Genomic DNA, 24,912 nt, shown 5'->3' on the forward strand with positions numbered 1-24,912 from the left:
TATAGTCAAGGAGTGCGCCAATTCTATTCAAATTCTTTTGAATCCTTTACATGCCTCTATGATAATAATGGACTGTTGCATTAGAAAACTAATTTATAAAGTTTATGTCAAACAAAACAAAAAATCCAGTTTAAAACTGATCAAATGGCTACAGAAAAACATCTGCTAAAAGGAAAGATGAAATGCAACGCAATGTGGACATAAGATGAATATGGTTTCCTACCAGTGCACAGACAACTTCATCTGGTAAGTCATTATTAGCCAACTGTAGTGTGTTATTGTAATGTTAGGTGTATCAACCTGCTGGAAGCAAGTAATTTTTGTTGTTGAAAAAGCATGCTTAATTTTAAAGTTGTGAAAACAACATAGGCTATTCAATCAATCAACAACATTTATTTTATATAGCACACAGCTTTTCTAGCATGTGCCGACTATTTAATTAGATCATCATAGGATACGCTTAACCATGTGCACTGAATGTTTTGTCAACTCAACAAGGCTATTCAAGTCTATAAAATAAAAAAATATTTGATTTCCAGGGAGTGCCACAGAAAGACTATTCGACGATTAAGAAGAAGCATTAGGACTGGGTCCATTTTCTATCGGTCTCACTCCAGCCTTTTTACATGGATGAAATACATACACAGGTAAATACCTTCTAAATATGTTATTGGTTATAAGAGATAAAAGGTAACTGCAGTAACTTACAAGATCAACCAGGATTTCTCCCTCAGGTAGGTTGGGAGCCTGCAACTTAACATTGACAAGTGAATGACAGCTCACACTTGACATGTCTGAGTTTTAGGTTGGACAAGCAATGTAGAAAGAAGTGAAATTGCATGTCACTAATGCCCAGAAGCAGTGCTTTGTTTGACTCACTCTATATTTCTTCAGAAGACACAACTTTGACAACTGTTAAACACCATTGATTACTTGCATTATATTCTTCAAATCCAGTTAGGTTGGTTGTGCCATTAGAATAAACACATAGAAACTATATTTTTTTCTTTTCAATTCAACATTTTTCACATTTGTATCATGTTGGTTTATTGTGCTTTTAAATTGACATTCTTTTTGCATTGGATGCATTTACTTGTATATGCACTTAATATATTTCAGTTTGGTCTTATCTATTTTAGGGTATTGACTTGCTGGAATTTGGTTGTGCTTTTAACTATAGATGGTTGAAAGCATAGTCGAGAAACTGTGAATTTAATAAATATACAGACCTGTTTTGAGTGGATGAATGAAGGTGTAAATTTCCTTTCTCAATTTCTTTACTGAAAACTATACAAGATCTCACACAAACTGTATAATGTCCACTGAGAATTAGCGACATAATGCTAAATTGCCTGTAAAACATGCAATGTGTTTATAAAATGTATATACATTCTTCACAATAATGAATCAAATGTCTAACATTATGTTTCCAGATTTTCACAAGGTTTGTGTATGCGGCAAGTGGACATGTTGCAAGATGGGATTTCTAAGAGTAGCGCTACACTCTCAAGGATGGCAAAGAAACTTCGGCACATCTGTCTTAAAAGCATGAGAAAGCATCGGAAGCAAAAAGGGCAGAGAATAGGTGGAGTTGATGTCCTTATCCACATTGATGAAAGCAAATTCTGTCATAAAAGAAAGGTATGTATTCTGTTGCTAAGTTATTCTATAGCTTTCAAGTCAAAATCTGCAATATCAACACTAAATTTGCACACAGAAAAAAAGACATTATCTACAAATCTGTACGAACAACATGGTTCATTCAATTCTATTCAAATTGATCTTGCAAACCAGCTCAATATCTTGTACTACAAAATTATTTTAATTGTTTTAATTGCAAACTGTCTCTTCAAAGTGTTGGGAGATTCCTTGTCTACTCATTATATTTAAACATTTTATTTCAGTATGCCAGAGGACGTTTTGGTAACACATGGAGGAGAAAGACGTGGGTATTTGGGATGTTGGAGATACGGGGCAACTCCAGACGACCCGTCCTTCGTCTAGTGAAGAGGAGGAACAAGGCTACCTTGGTTCCTATTATCAAGAAGCACATAAAACCTCAGAGTACGGTAGTAAGTGATGAGTGGAGAGCATATTCAAGTCTTTCACAGGAAGGCTACAGACACGTGAAGGTCAACCACAGTCAAAATTACGTAGACCCCAGCTACAGGTCTACACACAGAACAGGTATTGAGGGGCATGGCAGCACAAGAAGGAGAGGTATGGCGGTTGCGTGGAAACCGAACAGAAAAGTCTCTGAAAAGGCAGCTCTGCTTCACAGAATGGACCTACTGGTTGGGCAAAAGACATAAACATGGAATCCTTGGTAGATTTTTTAAGGACATAAGATATTCATGAATGGAGACACATTGTAGATATTAGCCATTGTAAAGTTTATACTCTCCTCTTTTACTAACCTCTCCTAACCTCCAAATGTGAATTGTAGAAGTGAACACATATGCACTTGTGTTGCATGGTATACTGGAATTTCCAGAAACCACCATTCAACATAATGATCAACCTTAGGCTCTGTAATTTCATAAATTATGTTCAGCAATGTTGCAGCAGATTTCAGTGCATCGCTTGTATTAGAGGCTCTGTTTTTGTATAAGATGTGTACATTTTGGTAGACCAGGCAATGTACCAGGCAATACAATGCTGTGATTTTTGTTTCATTATTCGTTCTTTGTGGATGTACTGAACATGTTGATCGGCAGATATTATGTAAATGTGAAGTAAATAAGCCATAAACAGTCCACAAAGTTTCCTTTGTGTTTTATTTTATTTTGATAGTCATAGGCATATAGATTATTACTAGGTTGTGAATGCACTGAACTTTTTGATAAGTAGACATTTTGTTAATGTGATGTAGATAAGCCATAACAAGTCAACTAAATTTCAATTTATTTGGATATTCACAAGGCATATCTATAGATTATTTCTAGAGTTTATGAATATTCTGAACATATTGATCGGTAGATGTTTTGTCAATGTGAAGTAGATAAACCATAACCAGTCAAATAAATTTCACTTCATTTGGATAGTCATAAGGCATATCTATAGATTATTTCTAGAGTTTGTGACGCACTGAACATGTTGATCAATATATATTTTGTTAATGTGAAGTAGATAAGCCATAAACAGTCGACTAAGTTTCACTTGTGTTTCACTTTATTTGGATAGTCACAAAGCATACCTACAGATAGTTACTTGAATGACATCACATGTGTTGTAAAAGTGTTACAGATGCCTTAGTGATGCTGCTAATAGACTTAGAGATTTGCAATAGATGTATATGGTTAAAAATACTTTAGAGATGCTATTGACACGCTACAAATAAGTTGTAGCAAAGTTGTTGAGTATATACGGTATATGTATATATGTTATTGATACACTACAAATGCGCGCTGTTTCAAGCAGTTGTATATCTATAGATATATAGATTATCACAATAAAACGTGTTAGTTTGTAGTTCATTTACGGATTAAGTGTTGAATGTCTACAGACATTCAGTTATTAAGTAGTTTGTAGATCATCTACAGATTAATTGTTGAATGTCTACAGACATTCAGTTATTAAAGTAATTTGTAGTTCATCTACGGATTAATTGTTGAATGTCTACAGACATTCAGCTGAGAATGTCTAAAAACATTTGGTTATGGAAGTAAGATATTTTGTTGATAGTTTGTAGATCATCTACAGATTAATTGTTGAAAGTTTGCAGACATTCATTTGAGAATGTCTACAGTCATTCAGTTATGGAAGCACAATATTTTGTTGATAGTTTATAGATCATCTACAGATTAAGTGTTGACAGTCTGCAGACATGCAGTTGAGAAATGTACTGATAATCTGTTGATAGTTTGTAGAGCATCTACAGATTGACTATCTAAATAAAGTGTTACCCAAATTTGTATTATTTGCAGACGATACAAACATCTTTGGTTCTGGTCAGAATTTACAGCAACTCTTGGATATAATCACTTCAGAATTCAGAAAAATTAAACAGTGGTTTGATATGAATAAGCTATCATTAAATGTGAGTAAAACCAAATTCATGATATTTGGTAATCATAAATCAATCAATCATGTCCAGTTACAAATAGAGGGTGTTATTATAGAAAGAGTATGTGAAATGAAATTTCTTGGAGTGATTATAGATGACAAGATTTGCTGGACACCTCATTTAAAACATATCCAAGCAAAGCTGTCTTGAAGTATTGCAGTTTTGGCTAAAGCAAAGCACAGTTTAGACAACAAATCACTTCACATCTTGTATTGTTCAATGGTGTTACCGTATTTAACTTACTGTGTAGAGGTTTGAGGTAACACATATCACAATTCATTGAAATCGTTAATTATACTTCAAAAAAGAGCAATAAGAATAATTCACAACACTGGATATTTGGAACACACCAATTCACTATTTTTACAGTCTAAAGCATTAAAATTACTTGACCTAGTTGAATTTAAGAAAGGTGTAATTATGTTCAAAGCGAGAAACAATTTATTGCCTGGCAACATACAGAAAATATTTTGAAAGAGAGGGGGGCTATGACTTGAGGGGAAAGTCAAATTTTAAGACTCCCAGTTTTCGCACTACAAGGAGAAGTTTCTGTCTATCTGTCAGCGGCACTAAATTGTGGAACACACTAAGTAATTAATTAAAACAATGTCCAAACATATTCCAATTTAAAAAGATGTTCAAAGAAACTATATTCCAGAGGTACAGATAACAACAGTGCAATTAATTCATAATCTGGGTTTACATTGAACAATGTGTAATATGTGTAGAATTATTGTTTATAGGTAAATATATGAATTTCCATTAATTACAATTTTTTTTATCTCTGTTGACTTATTATTATAACATTATTATTATATTATATTATTAGTAGAACACATTTAATAGGAAAGAAAGGGTATGAAGGGGTAGGAGTACATACATTTTACTTCTTCCTACTCCTTTTTGAATGTGTAAATAGGTCTTTAGTACAAGAAATTACGGAGTTTATTTTTTTAACTGTTCTTTTTTTACATTACTATTTTCTTTGGATGTTGTATTGTATTTACATGTTCAAAATAAAAGCTAATAAAAAATGATGATGATGATGATGATGATGATGATGATTAACAGAGTTGTGTCTGAATGATTATTTTGTTCCTCTGAGGAATGTGTCCGCAGGACACCGATGGTACTAACATCTTAGAAAGTACCTGTTACTATAGCAACCTCACTGTAGATGATGATGATGAGGATGATGATGATGATGATGGTGATGATGATGATGAAGATGATGGTGAAGAAGATGATGATGATGATGATGATGATGATGATGATGACACACACACACATACACAAAGAGACACACACACACACACACAGACACACACACACACACACAGACACACACACGCACACACACACATACACACACCCTCCTGTTTGGTGATGTAATCAGCGTGCTGTTCCTTAGAGCTCCGTGACCTTTGACCTCTCTGTTCTGTTTTAACTTCAGTGTTTATGTTGCTGCTCTGCTTCGTTCTAATGATGATTTCTTTATGCAGCGTTGATTTGACGAGTTAACCCTTCAGATGGCATCTCCTCCCCGCCTGGAAAGGTTTAACATGTTTTAGGGTCTAAGTGACTGATGGAAACAACAATCTTCAGCCCCGAAATCACCATCACCAAACTCCACCAGACTCCATGTAAATAATCAGGACTTTTATCATCTTAAAAAATCACTTCAATCAAAGTGGACAGAAACTAAATAAAAATACCAAAAGCCATCTTGATTCATCTTTCCACTGTTCCAACAATCACCACTCTGGTTTGGTTAAAATAAACCCTTAATTCACCCATTTACATGTGGAGATATGCTGGCTTTATACATGCTAAAAGTCCTGATTATTTACATGGAGTCTGGTTGAGATATGCTGGCTCTATTCACGCTAAAAGTCCTGATTATTTACATGGAGTCTGGTGGAGATATGCTGGCTCTATACATGCTAAAAGTCCTGATTATTTGCATGGAGTCTGGTGGAGATATGCTGGCTCTATACACGCCAAAGTCCTGATTATTTACATGGAGTCTGGTGGAAATATGCTGGCTCTATACACACTAAAAGTCCTGATTATTTACATGGAGTCTGGTAGAGATATGCTGGCTCTATACACGCTAAAAGTCCTGATTATTTACATGGAGTCTGGTGGAAATATGCTGGCTCTATACACGCTAAAAGTCCTGATTATTTACATGGAGTCTGGTGGGTAAAGTGTTCTCCTGCTCCGTTAACATTGTAAACAGTTTTAAAGGTAATTCATGTAAAAACATGCACAAAACAAGTGAATCTTTATGGAGTTATATTACTATCTTTATTCAAGAGCGCATTATTTCAATTTGAGAGCATTTCTCACTGATATTACGTTCACATTTCTTGCTTTCACACTCAAATAGTCACTGCTCGTGCTTGATTTGCTCTGCTTGTGCTCAAACTTTCTGCCTGGACTCAGATATTTTGTTGTTTGGACAGATTTCCTGCTCTCAGCTTTGAACCTTCTCCTCACACTCAGGCTGATTCTGCTCGCTTACAAATCTTGCTCTGCTCTCGGATTTCTCCTGCGCGCTCTGATTTTTTGGTGTTATAACCCTATCAAAATTCAACAACCAATAGAATTCCAGCTGTAGTGTTGACCAATGAAATGATCCCTGCCCCGTTGAAGATGCGTTCAATTTACTGTTGAGGGCGGCTGCTCTGTAACCAAGTTTAGCTATGTAGCTACCCCGGCCCCATTGCTTTATTATAAGTATATGTCAACAATGCGCATTGAGTGGTCGATGCACTTTCACCTGCACCCATCAGGAAACTGGAGAAAGTCCACAACTACGAGGGTGAGTAACACAACTTAAGCACCTATCTAGCTAGCTAAACATGCCTAGCATATAGCCAGCTTGATGTCCATAAACAAATAGATTTTCTGTATTGTTTAGCGACATGATTGTTTGAACGACATATGACGGACAGTATATGTGATGACCTCACTTTGTATTTTTCCTTGTTTGGTTAACCATGTTCCTGCTAATTTCATATTAGAGCCAGTAGTAAAAACTAAAGTGTAATATAACTGAAAGAACACAAGAAACTGGATTTCTGCATCACTGTTCTGTTCATCAGAAGGTGAAGGTCTTCATTCCTTCATATAACATTAGTCTGAAAATTATGAATTCCTATCAGTCTGTTAAGTACAATTTCACCACTATAATAAAACAGATCTAGAAATGATGTGCTTTATTTGCAACTTAAATGTTTTTTTAATTAATACAAAGCAAACTGAGCAGAAAAGAACAAGTATTTTGTTTGTTTGTTTCTCTTCTTTCAGGTGTGACTGAAGTATCCCTGTTGAGCTGCATCACAGCACACTGGTCTATGCACTATTTTCATGTATGTTTCTTGCTTAAATCCACACACAACCAGGCCTGGGAGAGAAAATTACTGATATCCACAAAACCAAATCAGACAAGGTAAGATAGTAATGATGTTATGTTAAAAGCTATGTATACCTAATATATTATGTGTTGATGTCTATGAATTTGTATTTAATAGGAACATACTATATAAAGACAACAGTGGAGAGTTGCTGGATCTGTCTGTCCTCAAAGTGCCAGAGATCTACAAGGACTTCACACGTTTCTACACCATCAACTGCGTAATCAAAGTGATAAAAGAGAGAACAAACTATTGTTTTATCTGTTGACATGAATAGGTGCCTGTAATGTCTGCCAATATATTCAATCAATTCAATAAATGTTGATAAGTATCACTGATATTTCTTAAATCATTGTAGTTTTTCAGAGCAATAAGATACAGATTATTAAAACCATGTTCATATTTGCAACAAATTAAAACCCTGATCAAGGCAAATGGTTTTTCATTTTCCATAACATTTATAAAAAAACAAAAACAGTACAATTAAATTGACCAGAGCTCACACTTGGTAAATGGCTTTAATTTACATTGTCAAAACAATGAGTAATTCATAACAAATTGCACAATATTTCACACAAAACCTTAAAAGTGTATGATTCATACTACGGTGAAGCAGTACAATGTGCCTATAGGATTTACTGTAGCAGGAACATATATTGGCAAACAGATGACCCAGGTTAAGGTGAGTTTGTGAGCAGGGTTATGAATAAAGATAAGAATAATTCAATTAAAAGGAGGCATATACAACTAGTAGAAGATAAATTAACTATACAAGAGCAATTAAGGTAAAGTTATGAGGTAGTGGCAAGCTAAAGTGACGTATAATCAATAGCAGTGAGTTAAGTCAACCGTGTACACCAGAATAATATATACTGTGATTAACAATGATACTTACTGTTGTCTGTACTAATATAACAAAACAATAGTGTATGATGCAGTATGGAGAACAACCAAGTCCCATATGAACCCAAGAGACTTTTAGTGCAGCTGTTGATGTTAACTACAAACAAAACTTGCAGATGCTTGTAGTCTGTAGCCAGCCATACAGTAGGTAGATCTGGAGCAGATGGTTGTAGTCTGTAACCAGTCATACAGTAGGTAGATCTGGAGCAGATGGTTGTAGTCTGTAACCAGTCATACAGTAGGTAGATCTGGAGCAGATGGTTGTAGTCTGTAACCATCCATACAGTAGGTAGATCTGGAGCAGATGGTTGTAGTCTGTAGTCAGTCATACAGTAGGTAGATCTGGAGCAGATGGTTGTAGTCTGTAACCATCCATACAGTAGGTAGATCTGGAGCAGATGGTTGTAGTCTGTAACCATCCATACAGTAGGTAGATCTGGAGCAGATGGTTGTAGTCTGTAACCAGTCATAAAGTAGGTAGATCTGGAGCAGATGGTTGTAGTCTGTAACCAGTCATAAAGTAGGTAGATCTGGAGCAGATGGTTGTAGTCTGTAGCCATCATAAAGTAGGTAGATCCGAGCAGATGGTTGTAGTCTGTAGCCAGTCATACAGTAGGTAGATCTGGAGCAGATGGTTGAAGTCTGTAACCATCCATACAGTAGGTAGATCTGGAGCAGATGGTTGTAGTCTGTAACCAGTCATAAAGTAGGTAGATCTGGAGCAGATGGTTGTAGTCTGTAACCATCCATACAGTAGGTAGATCTGGAGCAGATGGTTGTAGTCTGTAACCAGTCATAAAGTAGGTAGATCTGGAGCAGATGGTTGTAGTCTGTAGCCAGTCATACTGTATAGGTAGATCTGGAGCAGATGGTTGTAGTCTGTAACCAGTCATAAAGTAGGTAGATCTGGAGCAGATGGTTGTAGTCTGTAGCCAGTCATACAGTAGGTAGATCTGGAGCAGATGGTTGTAGTCTGTAGTCAGTCATACAGTAGGTAGATCTGGAGCAGATGGTTGTAGTCTGTAACCATCCATACAGTAGGTAGATCTGGAGCAGATGGTTGTAGTCTGTAACCAGTCATAAAGTAGGTAGATCTGGAGCAGATGGTTGTAGTCTGTAACCAGTCATATAGTAGGTAGATCTGGAGCAGATGGTTGTAGTCTGTAACCAGTCATACAGTAGGTAGATCTGGAGCAGATGGTTGTAGTCTGTAGCCAGTCATACAGTAGGTAGATCTGGAGCAGATGGTTGTAGTCTGTAACCAGTCATAAAGTAGGTAGATCTGGAGCAGATGGTTGTAGTCTGTAGCCAGTCATACAGTAGGTAGATCTGGAGCAGATGGTTGTAGTCTGTAACCAGTCATACAGTAGGTAGATCTGGAGCAGATGGTTGTAGTCTGTAACCAGTCATACAGTAGGTAGATCTGGAGCAGATGGTTGTAGTCTGTAACCAGTCATACAGTAGGTAGATCTGGAGCAGATGGTTGTAGTCTGTAACCAGTCATACAGTAGGTAGATCTGGAGCAGATGGTTGTAGTCTGTAACCATCCATACAGTAGGTAGATCTGGAGCAGATGGTTGTAGTCTGTAACCAGTCATAAAGTAGGTAGATCTGGAGCAGATGGTTGTAGTCTGTAACCAGTCATATAGTAGGTAGATCTGGAGCAGATGGTTGTAGTCTGTAGCCAGTCATACAGTAGGTAGATCTGGAGCAGATGGTTGTAGTCTGTAACCAGTCATACAGTAGGTAGATCTGGAGCAGATGGTTGTAGTCTGTAACCAGTCATACAGTAGGTAGATCTGGAGCAGATGGTTGTAGTCTGTAACCATCCATACAGTAGGTAGATCTGGAGCAGATGGTTGTAGTCTGTAACCAGTCATAAAGTAGGTAGATCTGGAGCAGATGGTTGTAGTCTGTAACCATCCATACAGTAGGTAGATCTGGAGCAGATGGTTGTAGTCTGTAACCATCCATACAGTAGATTTGGAGCAGATGGTTGTAGTCTGTAACAAGTCATACAGTAGGTAGATCTGGAGCAGATGGTTGTAGTCTGTAACCAGTCATACAGTAGGTAGATCTGGAGCAGATGGTTGTAGTCTGTAGCCAGTCATACAGTAGGTAGATCTGGAGCAGATGGTTGTAGTCTGTAACCAGTCATACAGTAGGTAGATCTGGAGCTGATGGATGTAGTCTGTAACCAGTCATACAGTAGGTAGATCTGGAGCAGATGGTTGTAATCTGTAACCAGTCATGCAGTAGGTAGATCTGGAGCAGATGGTTGTAGTCTGTAACCATCCATACAGTAGGTAGATCTGGAGCAGATGGTTCAGTCATGTTAGCAATATACAGTAGGTAGATCTGGAGCAGATGGTTGTAGTCTGTAGCCAGTCATACAGTAGATAGATCTGGAGCAGATGGTTGTAGTCTGTAACCAGTCATAAAGTAGGTAGATCTGGAGCAGATGGTTGTAGTCTGTAGCCAGTCATACAGTAGGTAGATCTGGAGCAGCAGGGTGACTTCTAGCTTTAATGGGCTGGTGATATGACACACACAGATCAACAGGGGTCGAGCCCCTCAGCCCCACCTGGATGAAAAGAAAGTAAAACAAAATCCCTTTTTTCATTTCAGTTTGCTTTGTATTAATTTAACAAAATAAGTGATTTTAAGGAGCAAATAAGAAACCATATCATTTCTAGATCTGTTTTTATTATAGTGGTGAAATTGTACTTAATGTTACAACTTTTTAAACAGACTGATATGATTTCATAATTTTCAGACTAATGTTAAATGAAGGAATGAAGACTAAATTCTGGTGAACACAACAGTGATGCAGAAACTGACAAACAATCAAGTTTCTTGTGTTCTTTCAGTTATATTACACCTTTTACTACTGGCTCTAATACGAAATTAGCCAAATCCCAGGAACATGGTTAACCAAATGAGGAAAAATACAAAGTGGGGTCATCAAATATACACATACTGTCCGTCATATGTTGTTCAATCTGGCTAAACAATACAGAAAATCTATTTGTTTATGGACATCAAGCTAGACTATATGCTAGCGACATAACATTACATTATTATTATTATGACATAACATTATTTATAATAACTTTATTTGATTCACAGCTGCTACATATATAGTGTTTTGACCTCGACAACCCAACTGCATTTTACCGCAAACTAGCGACTAGTTAACTTTCTAAACCGGCGCGATGGCTTGTTGGCTAAGAGTCGGCTCGGTGATGGTGAACGTGTGATTGTGTGAAGGTGTTCACCAGATAGAGACCGACCTTTGGTGAACTTCGCCAGCCGTCTTCTCTCCTTGATGGAGACAGACGTTTGCAGTTTGCAGTTTGCAGCACTTACACCCATGTTATTTTAATATGATAATAATATTTACTTTCAAATAAACCTTTATCGCATGACACAATTCACATTTTGTTAGCAAGTGCCCGGAATTGTTGAAAGTTCTCTCACAGCATTTGCTAATAGTAGTAATGTTAGTAATGATGAGAGTTTCGCTATAATTTTTCATGTCACTATCACCGTTTAGACAAATCTGGTGTTTGTAAAGTTTATAAAACCAATGATGGGACAAACATTACTATTTATGTGTGCACATTTCTGTAATTAATCAAGGTTATCATAGATTAGCAGGGCTAACCGTTAGCTGTTTAACTTTAATAACTTTGTGATTCAAAAGGTCCATGAAAAAATATTTTTCCAGCGGATATCCTAGTTACAACATGACTGAGCTAACTGGAGTAAGTTAGTCTCATGTCGTGTTCGACAACGGGAGGGTTTTAACACTAGGGTTCCCACTTGTCCTGATATGAATGAATAATTGTAAAAGTTGTAAATGCACTTTACATTGAGCAATCTCAAAGTGCTACAGAAAAAAACCACTATATATACCACTATCATTGTTGACATACGGCTAAAATTAAATTACAATGATCAATGATCATAATCTGCATTCAAACTGAAATTCATATTGTTGGTTGCCTTTGTGTAATTTCTCCTTTTTCTTTTCTTTTCTTTCTAGGTCATCAGAGGGCGAGGCTAACCATCCTGTTCAGTGTCAGGCTAAGAGTGAGGAGAAATAGATTAGGTAGGTGACTAGTTAACATGCACCACAATGTTCAACTGTAAATTCGTAAATGTGTCTGAAAATGTGTGAATAGTTGAATTGTGAGACAGGTAGTTGACTTGCAAGTTTGCACAATCAACTTGTACATTACTTTCACAGTACACACTGTAAAAGTACAGGGCCTTGTTGTAAGGATGTACAGCAAAAGATTGTAATTCCCCAGTAATGTACTGTAATATCACAATAATTGCATTGTCATTGAAGCTGTGAAGTTACAGTATACAGTTATGCTTTTACAACAATGCATTGTAATATCACAGATATAAAATTACAGTAAATTGCTGTGAGTATATTTCACAGTATATTGCTGTAATCCTTACTGTGAAAGTCATGCAAAATTTATCCAATTATTTATTTTAAATTCACAACGAAAAATTTTGCAGTGATAGTTTTAAATCACTGTACTTTTTACTTTTACTTGAGTAGATTTGTGAAGAAGAAACTGTACTCTTACTCCGCTACATTAGGCTACAATGAGCTCGTTACTTTTCCTTTTACATCTTTGGTATTCTACGCGTCATTGTTTTTATCCCCCCGCGTACGCCTCATTTTAGTGTTTTATTTTGACAGAGAGAGAGACTTCCGCTAAAGGCTCTACCACGTGACTATGTTTCACCAATCGTAGTTGTGCAGTCTCGTCACCCTACTCAATCTCAGTGGCGGGACCGGACCATGGATGTATTAAGAACGGACGGGTCAGCTTTACAGTCGTAGCAAAACAAAAAATGTCAGAATTGAATGCTTGTGTTAACAAATAAATCAGACGTTACTCAACAGTTACTCAGTACTTGAGTAGTTTTTTTACCAAGTATTAATTATTTGGATGACTACTTGTTACTTTTACTTTTACTGCTCCCTTGAGGGATGGGTTAAATGCAGAGAATGAATATCGCTACATGTACGTGTATGTGACAAATAAAGTACCTTTACCTTTACCTTTGAGTCATATTATTCTGAAGTAACAGTACTTTTACTTGAGTACAATTTTTGGCTACTCTACCCACCTCTGCTGCTACTACTTTGCACATATCTGTACATGTTGTTCATACATTGTTCACATTACATAGCCATATTTATTCTGCTCTTTTAATATATGTCTTGTCCTGCCTATGCTCCACCTGTCTATACTTTGTATATCACATTGCACTTTTCTGCTTTTTTTGCACTTCTGGTTGGACACAAACAGCATTTCCCTGTCTCTGTACTTGTACTCTGCACAATGACAATAAAGTTGAATCTAATCTAATTCAGAAACAGCACCTCTGAGCTGGTGAGTGATGTCATGGCGCCCTCTGTTGGACACCAGCAGGAACTACAAGCAGAGCCATAGGTGCTGATTTATGTTTTCCTCCGTGGGTGCTCACGGGCGCACGCCCTTTACAAAAAAAAGTAGTCAAAAACTGTTTGCATTTCAGAACCTTAGGAAATGAACAGCGGCCGACACAAACAACCACGCCTATTAACTCAATAATAAAGCCATAAAGTAGTCTCTCTTTCAACTCAGGACAGACCCACTTCTCACAAATACAGATCGGACTGGAGATGAAAAGTTTAACTGAATACGCACTGATTCATGTTTTCCTCCATGGGTGCTCAGTATTTTCTGTGGGTGCTCGAGCTCCGGAGCACCCAAGGTATCGGCGCCCATGAGCAGAGCGCCACCAAACATCTTCACACATTAAAACATATTTACAACTTTTATTAGTTTAATTTCTATGTTTTAATCTTACACACTCACCCCACTTTTTAAATTGCATTTGATTACATTTTATGTATTAATTTTGTAATACTTAATAAACACTTATTTATTTATATTTAATAAAATATGATGTATTATTTACTTTAGTATATATTTGTAAAAATGACAGATACCCCCATTTAGTGTATGTGTTGTGTGAGTATAAAGGCGCCGTTGGTACAGTGAATATAAACTTTCCACTGAAGAACAGCCGACAGAAATATTTTTGGCCCCCCCTCTAGAACCACCACTGCTCTGGTTTCCTGTTTAAAGTTTACTTTCTCTTTCCAGAGTTAGTGTCTCAGCTTTTTCTCTCGGTGTGGAGCTCCAGCTGAAGGTAATTTTACTCCAATGTCTGTAACGTTTATATATTTATATATATATATATATATATATTTATATTTATATTTATAATGTCTGTAACGTTTGACTCGTGAACTCCAGCTGTGGTTAGTTTAGTTTAAGAGCAGAAAGCTGCAGAGAAACCAACACAACTGGACTTGGGATGAATTAAAACTGGCGTCTTGTTCACAAAGATCCACCGCCATGTGGTGTTGGTATCTGGCCGAGTTACTGTCTTATAGATCCTTTATTTCTGTCTTATAGATCCTTTATTTCTGTCTTATAGATCCTTTATTTCTGTCTTATAGATCCCCAGAGTTTCACGTTTTGTGTGTGTGTGTGTCTGTATGTGTGTGTGTGTGTGTGTGTGTCTGTGTGTCTGTGTGTGAGAGTGAGAAACTGTAAGTTGCTGTTTGATACTTTAACAACACGTTAGTCTTTGGTCTCTTCAGGGTTAGTTTCTGGCTCTGTAAAGTTAAATATAATGTTTCTACTTCACTTCTTATTTCCTGAGAAAGTTTGGACGACTCTTGTGTTGAAGATAAATCTCCATGTTGTAACATGAACTACTACAGAGGAGGTGTTAAATACTTTGCCAGGTGTTTATACGTCTGTCTGTCACAACCGTGAGGCTGCAGTCAGGAAACTTTACAGCTGTGTAGCTGAGATCTAAATGAAGGCTGAGTTTGAAGATGGGTGGGGTCTGAGCAAGGGGGGAGGAAGTAGGAGGGTAGGAAGTAAGGAAGGGCCAACGTTAAGCCCCTGGCCTGATTTGGCCGGTGTGAATCCATCATAAGATGGCCGCTAGTTATTTCCTTTCTCCTGCTGTCAGAAAACAAACCATCGTCTCCACCAGCGTAAAGTCAGACACAACAGGACTCTACTGTTTCCTCTGGGACCTTTCAGAATAAAATGTAGAGACCTAAATGCCTCTGTTACTGTTGTAGTGATGTGTGGAGGAGGAGGAGGAGAAGTGTCTTCATGTTCTGTGCAAAGATGACATTAGTCCTGGTGTCTTGTCTCCATTAGAGGACAGAAAGATGACATTAGTCCTGGAGTCTTTCCAATGTTCCTGTTCTCCCAGAAAGATAATGAATGACAGAGCAGGATGAGCAGAGAGAAGAAATCATTCAGTGAAGAGATTCAGACTTTATTTCCTGCTTGATAGCTTCTAGTTTCTCCAGCTGCTTCTGTTTCTGGAGATTAAAAAGTGGTCTTCCTCTCTTTCTAACAGGACCCATCAGAGACCAAACCCTGCTGAACCTGAACCTGAACCTGAACCTGAACCTGAACCCAGCTGTGGGTCCATGAAGAGTCACCGGTCCATGGAGCCACCACTACTTTAAGAAAAGACCTGTAAGGGAGAGGAGAATAGAAATGGAGGAGAGGCTACTTGAAATGGAGGAGAGAGGATTGATGGAGAGACTTGAATGGCAGAAGGAGAGAATAACAATGGAAAGGGAAATTGAAATGTTAAGAAGAAGATTGAGGTGAGTTGTGAACATCCAGCAAACTGGAACGAGTCTCATTGGATGGAACTACGTCCCGTCTGGGTTGTTTTGTGTCATTATTGTAGTTGATGACTGAAATGAGAATAGTTTTGCAAAATAATTTCCTGTTTCACTCAAAATATCTGCCTTTTGGACAACATTTTTAAATATTATATTTAGATTTTTTTAGTTTTGGACAGAAAGTAAAGCATTATTGGCATTTAATTGTTAATAATTAGGCCTACAGACATATTCATATTAATATTATATTTTATTCACAGAGACTTTACCTGAACATGTGACCCACAATAAATGTGTTTTTCTATCAGGACCCAAAAGAGACCAGAGTCCCCTGATGCTGAACCTGAACCTGAACCTGAACCTGAACCCAGCTGTGTGTCCTTTAAGAGTGACCGGTCACATCAACGCTATATTAATTTTAAGAGTCAGCAATCCTCTGCTGAAAAGAGGTAAGCTGTATATATTATTATAATATTGCTGATTCATGTTTTAACTTTTATGTATCCAGAGAAATTTTTTGGAGTTTATTTTCAACATCTTTCTTCTTACATATATTTATATTCTCACATCGGAAAGTTGTCCAGTTAAACCAGTTTTCAACTCTTGACTTTAGGGAAATATTGGATCTGGTTTGGTCTAACATTCTCACACCCAACTCGTAAAAGAAGGATGTTTGGTCAGGAGCCTTTCTCGTTCTTATTGACGTTAAAAGTCTCCTTTAACGTTTCATGTAAACGCGCTTGGTCCTATTACCTTTCCTTTTGACGCATTTAAAGGTTGTACGGTTCCGTGACAACCGGGAACAACGAGACGGTTGGGTTTAGGAAAGGGTCGTGGGTTATGTGAAATGCTTAAGGAAAGAAAAAAGCAACTCTAAAAAGCGACTGTCACACAAGGGAGGAAAGAAAAAAATGACTCTGACATGCTATCCCGGTCTCCTGGGTGAAAGTCCTGTGTTTTACCCATCCACCTCCAACCAACCTCCTTATGCAGTAATTTCCACAAACTACTCGCTAAATCTTATCTAACTGCGGCTCTCCCCGGTGCGTTACACAAATACGCCAAAGGGTGCCTTTTTCTTCGCATCAGACGCTGATGGCCACTGTCCAAACATCCTTATTTTACAAGTTCGGAATGAGAACGGGTTGTTTGGTCCAATATATTCTCTGGTGTTTAAGCTTTTTAACCCAGTTATTTGTATAGTTTATTGAACTTCTTTGTGTTAATCTGTTTTAGTTGCTGCTTGTATCTCCAGCTGTTTTTGTGTCTGAATAATAAAAAGTGAATTTCCATCCCTGTTGGTCTTACTCTCTGTGTAACAGGATCCATCAAAGACCAGACTCTGCTGGACCTGAACCCAGCTGTGTGTCCTTCAAGAGTGACCGGTCAAATCATCGCTTTATTGACTTTAAAGGTCAACAACCTTCTGCTGAAAAGAGGTAAGCTGTTAATAATATTAAAATTTTCTGTCCGAACCCGGCCCGCGTCCAACAGAGTCGTGACCGAACCCGGCCCGAGCCCGACAGGCATTAAGAAATTTTTTTTTTTTTTTAGTGCTTTTATTAAGCAACTGTAGGAAGGCATTCGGAAATGTCAACAGATGACACCAGCACACACGGGGCAACAAGCACACGTTAATAAGCTGGTAAATTGTTGTGTTAACCTTTCCTGATCGCTTCTTTTCTGATTGTGATCAGAAAACCAGGGGAGACTCGTTACGTCCAGGGTCAGCGTTATAACATGAATAATGTCAGGGGTTAAAATCCTGTTTCTGGTGAGACAATGAATGAACTTGGCTTTCAGTCTGGGGATTATTTCAGACACACTGACACACTACAAAACTTGGTTTCATACAACACGTCTGCTTCCTCTTTCTCTATCTCTCTTCTGATCACTTTACACACACACACACACACACACACACACACACACACACACACACACTCTCACTCACTCACAACCACACACACACACACACACACACAAACACACACACTGAGCTCTCTTAAAGGGGCTGCAGCACCATTTTACAACAAATACCTTATCACGCTGATGTGACCGAGCCGGACCCGAACCCGACCATCATTTCTAAATATCTGGCCCGGCCCGTTGGGTACCATGGGGTACCGTCAGACTCGGGTCGGGTATCCATGCCTTATCTCACATCTTGATGCTGTCGAGTGAGACCAGTCTTCAACTGTAGATCTCATTTTAATATTGGACCTGGTTTAGTCCAATATTCTCTGGTGTTTTAGCCCCATTAAAAAGCATTTTAAATCTCCCATAAAAATCCTGAATGGCAAAATTCTTCCCAAATGTTCTTCTCCAACTGGGAATACCAGGGTGATGGTAAATGTGTTCCCCTTGCCCTTTGTAAATGTTTGTGTCACCTGGGTCAGGACACTATTTACCATGAGAAGACCAAGCCATTTGAGTCTGGACACTTAAGGCCAAGTTTCATTGAGTGGGTTCATGACCAGATTTCTTCCCCCCAAAGTTTCCTGGACCCAAATTGGTCAAAACGCAAAATTCTTCCCAAATGTTGGATGTGGGTTTGCCATTTTGGATCTCAATTCAGAAGTCAATAAGGAGAAGCAAAAAGAAGGGAACCACCATTGAACACATCACGCTCCTGAGTCTGCTGATGGTTTGTCAAAGTCATTGTAAGGCCAACAGAAAGTTTTTTACCGTTGAATGACCATTGACCATGACCACAGAAGCTGCAGACCTCCTGTCATCATGATACTAGTCTGCTGCTTCAGGAGTTCTTTAGAACAACCATGTTGTAGCCCTTATTTACATCTTAGTTCTTTCTGTTGATTCACAATGGGGTCAGTAGCACCACCAACACTTTCATGTCAGGGGAATCCATCTGATTTAATGTTGTAAACAACACTTTAAGTCACAGGACCTTTACCTTGTGTTTGTCTCTGTGTGGACAGACATGATGTGAGCTAATTCCTCATGATTCCTCCACAGAGTAGACCAGGAGAGCTCAGAGGTTCCCAGTGATCAGTCTGCCCAGCAGCATCAAACACACCTGGACTCCATATTTATGGTCTGAACATGTACAACAACTACTTTTACATCTATTCTGTTCACAATCAGCTCCATGCTGCACTTTTCAGACCAGTGGATTGTCAGACTGTCCAACATGTATCTGATGTTTGCTTCCATGATTCCAGTTTGATTGTGTCATTCATATAATCTTCTGTTCAGCTGCTGGAGGAGAACATCATCACCTTTGTTAAGAACGAGCTGAAGAAGATCCATAAGGTTCTGAATCCAGATTACCCAGAATGCTTAGAGAGTCAGAGGGAGGGTGAGGATGAAGACCAGAGTAGCAGCAGAGAGGCATTTCTAAAAATCACACTGAACTTCCTGAGGAGAATGAAGCAGGACGAGCTGGCTGACCGTCTTCAGCGCAGTAAGAGGATTTCTCTAAAGATTTAACTTGCTGGACTAATAAGATGTTTACTAATAGTCACTTTTCAACCAAGTAGTTACAGGAACGTAATATAGGTACAGTCCACTTCTAAACAGTTGTGTGTGTGTGTGTGTGTGTGTGTGTGTGTGTTTGTGTGTGTGTGTGTGTGAGTGTGCGTGTGTGTGTGTGTGTGCCAGACAGCGAGGTTGTCAAGCCTGCAGGGCACACTTGTGGAGTTTAACTCCGAAAAGACCGTTAACCACAGGTTCTCTTTAATCGTATGATAGACATGATTTATGATATTTAAACAAACAAACCGTCAATGGCGAAATAAAAGGCTGTTATTTAAGAGACATACAGGTTACAGCAGTATGTGTGTCTGTGTGTGTGTGTGTGAGTGTGTGTGAGAGAGCGGTCTGAGAGTCCTCCAGCCTACAGCGGGGTCTCTGAGCAGGACTGGCCGAGCGACGAGCTAGCGGCCGAGGCAGGCACCTGCTGGCTGTCGCCTCATTTCATGGAGCTTCTCACCTCTGAAAACTTTAAAGCAAATTGTCCATTCTGCATCAATTGTCGCAAGACTGCCTATATTCGAAAACTAAACAGTTCATTTCTTGCTTAAAACTTTGTCAGAAGTGAAATTAGTGATGTCTGTACCGGAAACCCGAGCCTCGTTGACCTAGGTCCCTATGCTGAGAAGGGAACAGCGAAAAGACCCTGCCCTGAAGTAGGAGCTGAACGAGTTACAGGAACTGCAGCCAGAGGAACTTAATAATCCCCAAATTGGTCCAGTCGGCACACGAGAAAAAAAGAGTTCTAGAAATGTTATTGTTCTATGAACAATCCCTCCGGTCGGAAAGGGGCTAATGTCTCCAGAGAAAGGTCAAAGTATGTACCTGTTTTCTTTACAAAATTATTTAATTATCTTTTTTATTATGTATTCATTCAGGAAGTTCTGCAGGAGTTTGTAAACGTAAACTCAAGACTAACCTAAACAAGAAGTTCCAGTGTGTGTTTGAGGGGATTGCTAAAGCAGGAAACCCAACCCTTCTGAATCAGATGTTCACAGAGATCTACATTATGGAGGGAGGGACTGCAGAGGTCAATGATGAACATGAGATCATACAGATTGAAACAGCTTCCAGGAAACCAGACAGACCAGAAACAATAATCAGATATGAAAACATCTTTAAAGCCCCACATGGAAGAGAGGAACCAATCAGAACAGTGATGACAAAGGGAGTGGCTGGCATCGGGAAAACAGTCTTAACACAGAAGTTCACTCTGGACTGGGCTGAAGACAAGGCCAACCAGGACATCCAGTTCATATTTCCATTCACTTTCAGAGAGCTGAACGTGCTGAAAGAGAAAAAGTACAGCTTAGTGGAACTTGTTGATTACTTCTTCAGTGAAACCAAAGAAGCAGGAATCTGCTGGTTTGAAGAGTTCCAGGTTGTGTTCATCTTTGACGGTCTGGATGAGTGTCGACTTTCTCTGGACTTCCACAACACTGAGATCCTGACTGATGTTACAGAGTCCACCTCAGTGGGTGTGTTGCTGACAAACCTCATCAGGGGGGAACTGCTTCCCTCTGCTCGCCTCTGGATAACCACACGACCTGCTGCAGCCAATCAGATCCCTCCTGTGTGTGTTGACATGGTGACAGAGGTCAGAGGATTCACTGATCCACAGAAGGAGGAGTACTTCAGTAAGAGATACACAGATGAGGAGCAGGCCAGCAGAATCATCTCCCACATCAAGACATCACGAAGTCTCCACATCATGTGCCACATCCCAGTATTCTGCTGGATCACTGCTACAGTTCTGGAGGACATGTTGAAGACCAGAGAGGGAGGAGAGCTGCCCAAGACCCTGACTGAGATGTACATCCACTTCCTGGTGGTTCAGTCCAAAGTGAAGAACATCAAATACTGTGGAGGAGTTGGGACCGATTCATCCTGGAATAAAGAGACAAAGAAAATGATTATGTCTCTGGGAAAACTGGCTTTTGAGCAGCTTCAGAAAGGCAACCTGATCTTCTATGAATCAGACCTGAAAAAGTGTGGCATCAATATCAGATCAGCCTCAGTGTACTCAGGAGTGTTCACACAGATCTTTAAAGAGGAGAGAGCACTGTACCAGGACAAGGTGTTCTGCTTCGTTCATCTGAGTGTTCAGGAGTTTCTGGCTGCTCTTCATGTCCATCTGACATTCATCAACTCTCGAGTCAACCTGCTGTCAGAAGAACAATCAACATCGTGGAAGTTTAAAATCGTCTGGGACGAATCAACACAGTTCTATGAGAGTGCTGTGGACAAGGCCTTACAGAGTCCAAATGGACACCTGGACTTGTTCCTCCGCTTCCTCCTGGGTCTTTCACTGCAGACCAATCAGAATCTCCTACGAGGCCTGATGACACAGACAGAAAGTAGCTCAGAGAACAATCAGAAAACAGTTGAGTACATCAAGACGAAGTTCAGTGAGGATCTGCCTGCAGAGAGAAGCATCAATCTGTTCCACTGTATGAATGAACTGAATGATGGTTCTCTAGTAGAGCAGCTCCAACAATACATAAGTTCAGGAAGTCTCTCCAAAGGTAAACTGTCTCCTGCTCAGTGGTCAGCTCTGGTCTTCATCTTACTGTCATCAGAAAAAGATCTGGACGTGTTTGAGCTGAAGAAATACTCTGCATCAGAGGAGGCTCTTCTGAGGCTGCTGCCAGTGGTGAAAGCCTCCAACAAAGCTCTGTAAGTGTGATTTATTCATCATTAAATACTCTGCAATCTTTCACAGGAGTTGAATATAATAACTTGTGGCCTTCCTGTTGTCTCTCCAGACTGAATGGCTGTAAACTGTCAGAGAGTGGTTTGAGGTCCTTCTGTAACTCATTTTGGGCTAGGCTACAATTTGGTTTTGATGAATTCTACAAGCAGCAATACCACAGGCCAAGTAATCGCTTGTTCCAAACAGATACATTTTAAACGGGCACTGCACTAGTTTATATTTTAATATTATGTGACTTTGATTAATGGACGTTTATTTATTTCTGATTATACAAGAAGTAGATCCGACCAGACAACCTGATTGGTCAGCTAGACATTTAGAACGTAATCAAATTAGAATGACAGCACACCCTGTCGTGCCAATAATGACGTTAAAGCAAACCCTCTCATGTAATATTGCTTAATTCTGTCACGATTAATTATCATGTTTCCAACTTGTTTAGAGTAGAGCAGCAGATATTTAAACATGCTGAGAAGGTATTTCATATACTGTATCAACAAAAGTCCAGACTCAACATACTGTATGAACACAATCGTTATTTCTCTTCTTCTATGACATTTCTCTAAACTTTAAGCTTAATTCAATTGAAACCGCCCTTCTCATGTGATGGGTTTAAAATTAGCAATTTAGAAATCTTTAATGTTTCCAAAGCATTTTGTTCTTATTTATAATATGTCGCAAAGCTCAAAGTATGAAATGTGGCTATGGCATTTTCTTTATCTTATGTGAATTTGAATACTGGATGTCTTTTTACTCCTCATTCAGTCACAATTAGTTATCATGTTTCCAACTTGTTTAGAAAATGGATTTTACATTATCTATCACCAAAAGTCCAGACTTAACATTTAAACCCAATCGTTCTCTGTCTTCTTCATTACTGCCCCTCCAACAAAGCTCTGTAAGTGTGATTTATACATCAATAAACACTATGCTATCTTTCAACAGGAGTTAAATATAAATAATGTGTTTCCTTCCTGTTGTCTCTCCAGACTGAATGGCTGTAAACTGTCAGAGAGTAGCTGTGAAGCTCTGTCCTCAGTTCTCAGCTCCCAGTCCTCTAGTCTGAGAGAGCTGAACCTGAGTAACAACAAACTGCAGGATTCAGGAGTGAAGCTGATCTCTGTTGGACTGAAGAGTCCACACTGCAGACTGGAGACTCTCAGGTCAGATCAAGAATAATAATCTTTGAAAAAACAGTATTGAAAATAAAATTGGAAACATTCAAAAAATGTGAATGTTTTCAAAGTATTTTATTCTGATTTAGAATCACTTCATAAAGAATGAAATATGAACTGTGGCTGGGATCCACAAATAATTAATATTTTAATATTAGGTGACTAATTGGACATTTTTTTATCTCTGATAATACAAGAAGTAGATCCGACCAGACAACCTGATTGGTCAGCTAGACATTTAGAACATACTCAAATTAGAATGACAGCACACCCAGTCGTGCCAATAATGACGTCAAAGCAAACCCTCTCGTGTAATATTGCTTAATTCAGTCACGATTAATTATCATGTTTCCAACTTGTTTAGAGTAGAGCAGCAGATATTTAAACATGCTGAGAAGGGATTTCATATACTGTTTCACCAAAAGTCCAGACTCAACATACTGTATGAACACAATCGTTATTTGTCTTCTTCTATGACATTTCTCTAAATTTTAAGCTTAATTCAATTGAAACCGCCCATCTCATGTCAGGATTTAACATTTAACAATTTGGAAATCTTTTAATGTTTCCAAAGCATTTTGTTCTTATTTATAATATGTCGCAAAGCTCAAAGTATTACAAAATATGGCTCTGGCATTTTTTTTTTATCTTATGTGAATTTGAATACTGGTTGTCTTTTTACTCCTCATTCAGTCACAATTAGTTAACATGTTTCTAACTTGTTTAGAAAATGGATTTTACGGTCTCTATCACCAAAAGTCCAGACTTAACAATTAAACCCAATTGTTATATGTCTTCATCATTACTGCCCCTCCAACAAAGCTCTGTAAGTGTGATTTATTCATCAATAAAAACTCTGCTATCTTTCAACAGGAGTTAAATATAAATAATGTGTGTCCTTCCTGTTGTCTCTCCAGACTGAATGGCTGTAAACTGTCAGAGAGAAGCTGTGAAGATCTGTCCTCAGTTCTCAGCTCCCAGTCCTCTAGTCTGAGAGAGCTGGACCTGAGTAACAACGAACTGCAGGATTCAGGAGTGAAGGTGATCTCTGTTGGACTGAAGAGTCCATACTGCACACTGGAGATGCTCAGGTCAGATCAAGAATGATAATCTTTGAACAAAAAAACAGTATTGAAAAAAGATTTGGAAACATTCAAAAAAGTTGAATGTTTTCAAAGTATTTTATTCTGATTTAGAATCACTTCATAAAGAATGAAATATGAACTGTGGCTGAGATCCACAAATAATTAATATTTTAATATTATGTGACTTAATGGACATTTTTTTATCTCTGATTATACAAGAAGTAGATCCGACCAGACAACCTGATTGGTCAGCTAGACATTTAGAACGTACTCAATTTAGCATTACAGCACACCCTGTTGTGCCAATAA

The 24,912-nt window shown here is 38.5% G+C and overlaps 2 protein-coding genes across 2 annotated transcripts in view; both read left to right on the top strand.

Annotated features, from left to right (window-relative positions):
* Positions 1-586: 586 nt before the first annotated feature.
* LOC120544944 lies at positions 587-2,312 on the top strand. The gene is made up of 3 exons (XM_039778846.1): positions 587-647; positions 1,434-1,641; positions 1,905-2,312. Exons 1-3 carry the CDS (start codon positions 631-633, stop codon positions 2,310-2,312), a joined length of 633 nt encoding a protein of 210 aa, XP_039634780.1. The 5' UTR covers positions 587-630.
* A 12,253-nt stretch (positions 2,313-14,565) lies between these two features.
* LOC120571647 (protein NLRC3-like) overlaps positions 14,566-24,912 on the top strand; it is a 615,005-nt gene continuing 604,658 nt past the window's right edge. Inside the window, exons 1-5 of the mRNA XM_039820708.1 lie at positions 14,566-14,619; positions 15,859-16,114; positions 16,444-16,584; positions 17,458-17,574; positions 19,115-19,193. Coding sequence (XP_039676642.1) covers positions 16,002-16,114; positions 16,444-16,584; positions 17,458-17,574; positions 19,115-19,193 — 450 coding nt within the window. The 5' untranslated portion in view covers positions 14,566-14,619; positions 15,859-16,001. The remainder of the gene's footprint in view (positions 14,620-15,858; positions 16,115-16,443; positions 16,585-17,457; positions 17,575-19,114; positions 19,194-24,912) is intronic.

This window comes from Perca fluviatilis, chromosome 2 (genome assembly GCF_010015445.1).
Source record: "Perca fluviatilis chromosome 2, GENO_Pfluv_1.0, whole genome shotgun sequence".
Lineage (NCBI taxonomy): Eukaryota > Metazoa > Chordata > Actinopteri > Perciformes > Percidae > Perca > Perca fluviatilis.

Bases quoted from the DNA above. Each gene is read 5' to 3' on its own strand.
- LOC120544944 (XM_039778846.1), top strand. The intron at 1,642-1,904 runs GTATGTATTCTG...ATTTTATTTCAG, and splicing joins AATTCTGTCATAAAAGAAAG to TATGCCAGAGGACGTTTTGG.